Genomic DNA, 9432 nt, shown 5'->3' with positions numbered 1-9432 from the left:
AACTCATTTAATTGTCATAACAACTTTATGGGGTAATGTTATTGTCTTCATTTTACAGGTAAGGAAACTGAGGCAGAGACAGTTTAAGTGCCTTGCCCAAGGTCACACAGCTTGTAAGTATTGAAGCCGGGATTTAAACCTAGACAGTTTGATTGTAGAGTTCACACAAAGTTTTTTTGAGTAATGCTGTAGTATGCATTCCTGTGTAGACTAAAGCAAATATATCTATCTATAGTATTATTCCTAGAAATAGAATTTCTGGGTCAGAAGTTAAATGTATTTAAAATTTTAATGGCTGTTGTTTATTATCTTACAAAGTGATTAGTTTATGAACAGTGCATGCCTCTTGTGAATAGTGTATGCCTCTTGTTCTATATTCTTCTCATTATTGTTTATTATTAAATTTTTCATTATTGCTAGTCCGGATGAAAAATAGCTTTTGTTTAATTTTCATTTTTATGACTTATAAGTAAGGTTAAAAATGCATTTTTCTATATATAAAGGATATTTCTCATTTTTAAAAATTTCCCATTTTTGGGGGCGCCTGGGTGGCGCAGTCGGTTAAGCGTCCGACTTCAGCCAGGTCACGATCTCGCGGTCCGTGAGTTCGAGCCCCGCCTCAGGCTCTGGGCTGATGGCTCAGAGCCTGGAGCCTGTTTCCGATTCTGTGTCTCCCTCTCTCTCTGCCCCTCCCCCGTTCATGCTCTGTCTCTCTCTGTCCCAAAAATAAATAAACGTTGAAAAAAAAAAATTTAAAAAATTTCCCATTTTTGTCCTTTGCTCATTTCTCTTGGATTGTTTCTGTCATTTAGCTTTTTATTGCAAAATAAAATATAGATATCAAAAAAACCATATAAAAATAAATGTAAATCCCATAAATTATTATAAGGTGGACACCTTTATCACCATGTAGATCAAGAAATAAAACTTTGATAATCATCTCAAAAGTTTCTCATTTGGCCCATCCTAATCAAAGTTCTTTCTCCTGCCTTCTTCTCTCCCTCCAGAAGCATTGATATCCTGACTTTTATGGTGATCACTTTTTTAAATTAGTTTTCTTTTTTATGGTTGGTTATTGGATTTTTTTTTTCATATTTGTAGGCATTCATTATACATTAAGAAAATTAGGTCTTGAGTGCCATGTATGTTACAAATATTTTCTTTAAATTTTGAGGTTTTACATTTTAGCTTTTTTTGGGGGGTGAGATATTGAAGAACTTGGGTTTATTACTCAGTGCAGTGAGAGAAAATACAGTGTGGTGTCTTAGTAAGGAGGTGTTAGATTATTTTTTAATTTTTTAATGATATCTTTGTACCTGCAGAATTTTTAAAAAATTTATGGAGATTTTATTTAGTTTTGTTAGAAATGCTTTCCCAATCCAAGCAAAAAAAATGTCTCCATGTTTTCTTTATGTTCTGCTCTATCATTTCTGTTTCTGGAATTTTTGAGGGATGTAGGGATCATGTAAAGATTGAGGTGTATATCTAGGCTTAACCCACCTTTTCCCTCCCCTCCACCCAAATACTCTGCAGTTAATTAAAAAAAAAAATGAGGAAGTTCTATGAAGGACCAAATTATACCTGGGGAAAAAATGCAATATAGTTTATAAAATATGCTCCTATTTGGATTGTTCTTATATCCCCTTAATTTGCATTGCCACCTGTGTTCTATATCATAGGTCCATAAATGTGTGAATCCAGAAAGGCTTTTATGTGTTTATGTTCCACTGTTCAGTTTGCCTATCCATGTGCTAATTCCACGCTATAAAAATTAGTATAGTTTTTTAATAAGTTTAATGTGTGGTAAGGCAAGTTTTCTCATCTTCTTCATGAGGGTCTTGGCTGTTTTTTGGCCCCTTGCCCTTCCATATAAAGTTTAGAATTTGCTTGTCAAGTGCCACAAAAATAGAAACTTTTAGAACTTTTTTTTTTTTAAGTTTATTTATTTATTTATTTTGAGAGTGAGAGACAGAGAGAGAGGGAGAGAGAGAATCCCAAGCATGCACTGAGCTGTCAGCACAGATCCCAATGCAGGGCTCAAACTCATGAACCATGAAATCATGACCTGAGCCAAAATCAAGTTAGACACTTAACCAACTGAGCCCATCCAGGCATCCCAAATACTTTTAGAATTTTGATTAAGATTCAATAGATCAACTTAGGAGGAATTAACATCTTTACAGTATGGAGTCATTTAATTTCTGAACATGGCGTATCTCCCCAAGTTTCTTTAAAATCTCTCTTGATGAGACCTTGATTAAGTAGAATAAAAAACTTAAGTTTCTTATGAATAAAAGTGTTTTGGGGGAGTGGGCTGTTCTGGTTTGCATTTAGTGTTGTGGGGTAGACATCTTTATTCTTTTTTTGGTCTGTCTACTTCCTTAAAATTGTCTCAACTTTGCATTTCATGCCATCAGAGTCTACTACTACCTACCACTCCTTGCAGCGGTCATCTCCCAAGATTATATCATGCTCCTTCATTTCTTGAAGATTTTTAGCTTCTGGCTCACTGCAGCCCTCTGCAGCACTACTGTCATACTTCATGGTGATTTTAATATCCACATATGGCCTCCCTTTTTCTTGACCTCTTTTTCTTTAGTGATTATATTCTCTATCTTCTAGTAGTTACTCATTCCTGTGGTCATACGTCAAAGACTATCATTTTTTCACTTGGTCTTTGTACCTATGCTGCTACACTGTAGAAGAAAATATATAACCATGTTCTAATTCCATTTTAAATTAATGACATATTCGCTAGTGGGTATTTAATAGTCTCAAGTGGACATTTAATCTCAAGTTATCCTACTATTTTATCCTCTCCTGTTCTCTTATATATCTATTTCATACATTTAAAAACATTTTTTTAAATGTTTATGTGTTTATTTTATTTTATTTCATTTTATTTTATTTTTCAATATATGAAGTTTATTGTCAAATTGGTTTCCATACAACACCCAGTGCTCATTCCAAAAGGCGCCCTCCTCAATACCCATTACCCACCCTCGCCTCCCTCCCACCCCCATCAACCCTCAGTTTGTTCTTAGTTTTTAAGAGTCTCTTATGCTTTGGCTCTCTTCCACTCTAACCTCTTTTTTTTTCCCTTCCCCTCCCCCATGGGTTTCTGTTAAGTTTCTCAGGATCCACATGAGAGTGAAGCCATATGGTATCTGTCTTTCTCTGTATGGCTTATTTCACTTAGCATCACACTCTCCAGTTCCATCCATGTTGCTACAAAGGGCCATATTTCATTCGTTCTCATTGCCACGTAGTACTCCATTGTGTATATAAACCACAATTTCTTTATCCATTCATCAGTTGGTGGACATTTAGGCTCTTTCCATAATTTGGCTATTGTTGAGAGTGCTGCTATAAACATTGAATGTTTATGTATTTTTGAGAGAGAGAGAGACAGAGCATGAGCTGAGGAGGGGCAGAGAGAGAGGGAGACACAGAATCTGAAGCAGGCTCCAGGCTCTGAGCTGTCAGCACAGAGCCCAATGGGGGCTCGAACTCACGAGCTATGAGATCATGACCTGAGCCAAAGTCAGATGCTTAACCAACTGAGCCACCCAGGTGCCGCTGTTTCATACATTTCTTAATGTATTTCTTTTTTTTTTAAATGTTTTATTTACTTTAAGACAGAGATAGAGACAGAGCATGAGTGGGGATGGGGCAGAGAGAGAAGGGGACACAGAATCTGAAGCAGGCTCCAGGCTTTGAGTTGTGAGCACAGAGCCTGACGTGGGGCTCGATCTCAGGAACTGTGAGATCATGACCTGAGCCGAAGTTGGATGCTTAACCAACTGAGCCACCCAGGCGCCCCTCTTAATGTATTTCTTAAACCTCCTGTGCTTTTCCCCATTCTCATTCACAGCTGATGACCTTAGTTAACATTTCCCTGAGAAAAGAGAAGCAGTCCAAATAGAACTTCCATAAAATCCTATCAACACATCTACTCACCTGCTTGCAATCCTCCTACATTTCCATTAAAATGGATGAACTATGTATACTTCTATCTCTTTTCTTTAATGTTTATTTTTGAGAGAGAGAGGCAGAGAGAGAGGGAGACACAGAATCCAAAACGGGCTCCAGGCTCTAAGCTGTCAGCACAGAGTCCAATATGGGGGTCAAACCCACGAACTGTGATATCATGACCTGAGCCAAAGTCGGACGCTTAACTGACTGAGCCACCCAGGTGCCCCTATATAGACTTCTATCTTAAATTAGTCTCTCTAGTTAGGTATTAAATTCCATTCTTTTTCTCTTGCAACTCCTGCAATATTTCCTTCTGTGTCATTTAAGTGCTCTGTTTTCTCCTGGCTTAAAAAAAAGTCTTTCTTGACCCCATATCACCCTCCAGCTGTTTTCCTTTAGAGAAAAAAATTGTTGAAAATATTTTATATTACTAGGTATGTACAGTTCCTTGCCTTCTGTTCTCTCTTGAATACACTCCATTCATGCTTTTACTCCCACCATTCTACTGAAACTCCCTTATAAAGGCCTCCAGTTTTGTGTATTTATTCCATTGAAATTGTGATAAATTATCCTAAGACTTAGAGGTTTATTATGTTCAGCAGTTCTTTGCATCAAGAATTCAGACAGGATATAGTAGGACAACTTGTCAATTGCTCTGCAATTTCTATGCCCTTGTCTAGAAGTCTCAAAGTCTGAGGGCTGAATCATCAGAATGTTCATGTGCATGTCTAATTGTTGATGCTAGCTTTTGGCTGGGAACCTCAGTTCCTTTCTGTGGGCTTCACCATTAGTCTCTTCATTTGTGCCAGTTTGGGGTGCCTGGGTGGCTCAGTCAGTTAAGCGTATGACTTCAGCTCAGGTCATGATCTCCCAGTTTGTGAATTCGAGCCCCACTCTGTGCTCTCTGCTGTCAGGGGGAGCCCACTTCAGATCCTCTGTCTGTCTGTCTGTCTGTCTCTCTGCCCCTCCCCATTCACATGTGCTCACTTGCTCTCAAAAACATTAAAAAACAAACAAACAAACAAACAAACAAACAAACATTTGTACCAGGCTTCTTCACAGCATGGTTGCTGGTTTATAAGGGTGAATGTTCTGAGACAGAGGTGTAAGTGCTATGGCCTTTTATGACTTAGTTTTGGAAGTCACTTCCATTATATTCTATTCATAAAGGCAGTTAGAAAGTCATACTCAGGTTCATGATGAGGATAGTCTCTGCCTCTGGACAGGGAGTAATAACCTGGAATATGGCTGTTATTCTTTTTGGAAAATACAGTCCTTTATCCATATTACTAAGTAAATTGTCAGTTCTCTGTTTTTATCATACTTGACCCATCTCTGGTATTTGATACTTCATCACTCCTTTCTTTAATACTTTCTTACTTTGAATTTCAGGTTATCATACTCTTAATTTTCTTTTCACCTTATTATTGAGCGCTCCTTCTCAGACTCTTTCAGTGGTTCCTGTTTATTATTCTTTCCAGGTCTGGACCTCTTCTCATTTCTGTCTGTATGCTCTTGCTTTTGTGATCTCACCTAGCCTTGTGGCTTTACATATCTTGTATGGTGATGACTCAAATTCTAGCTCAAAACTTTCCCTTGAACTCCATACATGTACATTCAATTGCTTAATCAGCATCTGCACTAATAGACACCTTATATTTAGCAAGTACAAAATTGAATTTTTAATCATTACCTTCTCATATCTAGCTGCTTCTGTTTCTTCCACTGTCTTCACTATCTCAGTACCCAACTGGCAGCTCCATCTTTCCATTTGCTTACCTAAACTTTTTTAATAACAAAAATTGCTTGGATCATTGCAATAGCTTTCTAACTGACTTTCCTGTTTCTGTCCTTATTGCTTGTTGTTAACCAGAGTTGTGCTGTTAAAATATAATTCAACTTATGTCATTTTTCCATTGAAAACCCTTTAATCATTTATCATCTCAGCTGAAGTCCTTAAAATAGCCTAGAAAGCCCACATAATCTAATTCCTAAATCTCTCAACCTCATCTTGTGTTCTCTGCCTTACTTTGCTCCAATCACACTGGCTGCTTTACTGCTCTAGGAACATGACCATCATACTCCTGCCCCGGGGCCTTTGCACTTGCAATTCCCTGCCTGGAGCCTTTTCCTCTAAATATCCCCATGTCTCACTTTCTTATCTCCTTCATGTTTTTTGCTCAATCGTTAACTTCTCAATGACCTTAAATGACCACATTATGTGAAATTACATTACCCCTACCCAAGCATGTCCTATTTTATTCCCTGTCTTGCTTCCCTACATAAATTATTTCCACTTATAAATTTATATATATATATATATATATATATATATATATATATATATATATTATATATTTCCACTTATATAACTGGCTTACTATCTGGCAGGTGATAGGTGTTCAAGAAATTATTGTTAAATGAATAAATATTTTTACTTCAGTTTTTCTTATAAGGCTAAAAAAATCACAAGGCACATGTCAGTGAATCAGCAAGATCTAGACCCAGATAGTAGTACAGATATGGAAGATGTTACAAATGCTGAAGAAGAACTTATTAAGGAATGTGACGAAATGTGGAAAGACATGGGAGAAGTAAGTACCAAGAGGTCAAAGTGATATATATATTAATTACTATAAGATTTCTTTCCATTTCAATAATAGACTTAAGAAAAATAATTATGTTGGGTCCTGAAAGCTGTTATATTATACAGTAAAAATTTATATAGCTTTTAAACCTGTAAGCATTTATTCAAGAAACTTTATGCCAGGTGAGGTCTAGAAAGAGAAACATTTATGGCAATCCCTGCCCTCAAGGAGATTGTCATGTAATAGAGACCATTGCTTTTATGTTAGAAGTATTGTGGGGGAAATACAAAGACTACTTAAAACGAGTAGTAAACCTAGATAGAAAGGGTCAAGGATAGCTTTCTAAAGGCAGTAATAACTGAATTAATTTCTAAAGGATAAATAGAAATTAGCTTCTGAAAGTAGGAGAGGTATATAAAGCAGAAGGAACAAAATATGTAAGGTTGGAAGAGTTTAGAGAACTTTAGGTAGAATATTATGGCTTCGTACATTCGGAGGAGATTGACCTGTGGAGTGAGGCTGGAAATATAATTAGGAGCAAGAACATGAAGGATTTTGTTTAGTTTGTACTGTGGGGAGCAATTAAAGGATTATAAACATGAATCTTTGGGAAAAGATGCAGTTTGGGAAAATTGCTTGGTTGTTTTGAAGACAATGGAATATAGAAGATTGAGACTGCAGATAGAAGAAGCATTTAGGAGGCTCTAGTACTTACTAATCCTGATAAGAAGTACTGTAGGGCCATATCCTATCACTGCATATAGAAGGAGGACTTAGGAGATACTAAGGAGATAGGGCCAAAATGAGTGGAACTTAATTGTTGTGAAATGGAGGGAAATTATGAATACTTTCAGGTTTCTGGTTTGGGCCACTAGGAGGTTGGTCGGGTTATTTCCTAAGATAGAGAGTAGAGAAGTGGTGAGGACACATAATTATGGAGTTTGGGTGAAAATATGAATTAATATAGAAAATGTTGTCTTTGAAATGTTGAGTTAGTGAGTATCACTTCTGGTACACTACTGTGTGTTGGTAAAAGTTTTTTCTACTCAAAATAGCATAACGTGTGAACCAGGCCGCAAACTTTTCTTATCCCATTCTTTGCAGTAAGATTTTAGATTAAGGCAGGTTATTATTTGTTTTTTGTCCCCTTTTTTCTTTTTTAAAATTACTTTTTAATGTAAATCCTTGGTACTCTGATGATAGTGTATTTTCAAGATAATTTAAATAATTCCTTTTTATGCTTTTGACATTTTTTCAGTATAGAAATTTGAATTTAAAAATAATTTTTTAAAAAGATACTGCAACTAGAAATAAGTACACAAGTAAAATTTAAATTACCCATATTTTCAATCATATAATCACTGTTAATAGTTGTAGATTTTTTTTGAATGGAACAAAAATGATGTCTCCTGAAGGCTTTATTTTCCTATGATCTTAACCATTTTCTTATCTCTTTTGTTGTTTTTCTATGGTGCTTTCCTTCCTGTTCTCTTATTTCCTATTTTCCCGTTACCTACCTTCTAATTTACCCTAGCTATCTTTGTATTTTTTTGTCCTTATTTCTTATGCTCATTATTTCATTCTATACAGAATATAGAATATCTAATATCCCCTTTTACTTTTGATATATTGACCGTGAGACCTGTTTGGATGCCTTCATGATCCTCTTGCCTGTAAAGTCAGGAACTTGAGGTGCCTGGTGACTCAGTTGGTTAAACCTCAGACTGTTGATATTGGCTTAGGTCATGATACTGCGATTGATCATGACGTTGAGCCCTGTTCCTGCTTGGGATTCTCTGTCTTTCTCTGTCTCTGTCTCTCTCTCCCTCCTCTCTCTGGCTCATGCATACAATCTCTCTCAAATAAGTAAATAAACATTTTTTTTTAAGTGAGGAACTTAAACTCTTCTCTTAAATCAGATATTTGTATAATATTACATTGATATAAAAGAAAGGGAGTTGTTTGTTATATATAAAAGGTTATAGTATGTGAATCATTTTTATTTACTTGCTTTTTTTTGTTGTTTTATTTACTTTTTAAATGAAGTGTCAGAAAAAATTATCACTTGTTGGAACTGAGACACTCACTGATTCAAATGCTCAGGTATGAATCCTTTTTTTTCTTCCTAAAAATAGTTAAGTTTAATGTATTGTGTTTTGGATAAGAATATTATTTGTCTATATTAACCCACATATAATAGCTTTGTTGATACCCATATGCTTAATCATTTGGAAAATATTCTTTCTGATTTAAGAGAAGTATTCTAAATACTTTTTGAATGAACTATTATAAATATATTGTATTTACTATATATATTTACTCTAAATAAATATATTTAAATAAGGAATATTTTCTTTATTATTTATCTCTTAACAGTTACACATATATTTAACTGTTGAGTGAATAATTGCAATTAAGATACCTTATTAATAATTAGAACACATGTTGTCCTACTTTGTGTTAGGTACAGTAGCCAGTTTGTTTTCTTTTTTTTTTTTTTACTATATGTGTAGAACCTTAACTGACTTCACTGATGCTGAAACAAAGATTAAGATATCTATTTTAATAGAGCCCTAAAGAATTGGTTTAGGAATATACCAAAGGAAGAATGCAACAGATTAAGAATTTAAAATATGACAAAGATGATAGTGCCCATTTGTGGAAAAGGATGAATTGTTAATAAGTAATAGTGGTACAACTAGTTATCCGTTTGGAAGAAAATAAAATTGGAGCTTTGTCTTTCATTACATAAACATATATTCTAGATAGATTGCCATAGAAGTCTTATAAGAAAAGTTAGGAGACTATTTGTGCCATCTAGGGACAGGAGAAACTTCTTGGCTAAAAGTAGAAACCAAGAAAGTATAAA

The 9432-nt window shown here is 35.3% G+C and overlaps 1 protein-coding gene across 2 annotated transcripts in view; it reads left to right on the top strand.

Moving 5' to 3' along the window:
* Positions 1–58: 58 nt before the first annotated feature.
* The window catches only part of CENPK (centromere protein K), a 45923-nt gene continuing 36549 nt past the window's right edge, over positions 59–9432 (top strand). The window contains exons 1-3 of one of the 2 annotated variants that reach the window (XM_043591232.1): positions 59–113; positions 6419–6569; positions 8610–8666. In XM_043591232.1, coding sequence (XP_043447167.1) covers positions 6453–6569; positions 8610–8666 — 174 coding nt within the window. In that variant the 5' untranslated portion in view covers positions 59–113; positions 6419–6452. The remainder of the gene's footprint in view (positions 114–6418; positions 6570–8609; positions 8667–9432) is intronic. The other variant, XM_043591242.1, reaches the window with a different exon arrangement.

This window comes from Prionailurus bengalensis, chromosome A1 (assembly GCF_016509475.1).
Source record: "Prionailurus bengalensis isolate Pbe53 chromosome A1, Fcat_Pben_1.1_paternal_pri, whole genome shotgun sequence".
NCBI lineage: Eukaryota > Metazoa > Chordata > Mammalia > Carnivora > Felidae > Prionailurus > Prionailurus bengalensis.
Note: the sequence above shows the minus strand (reverse complement) of the source record. Positions and strands in the feature narration are given on the sequence as shown.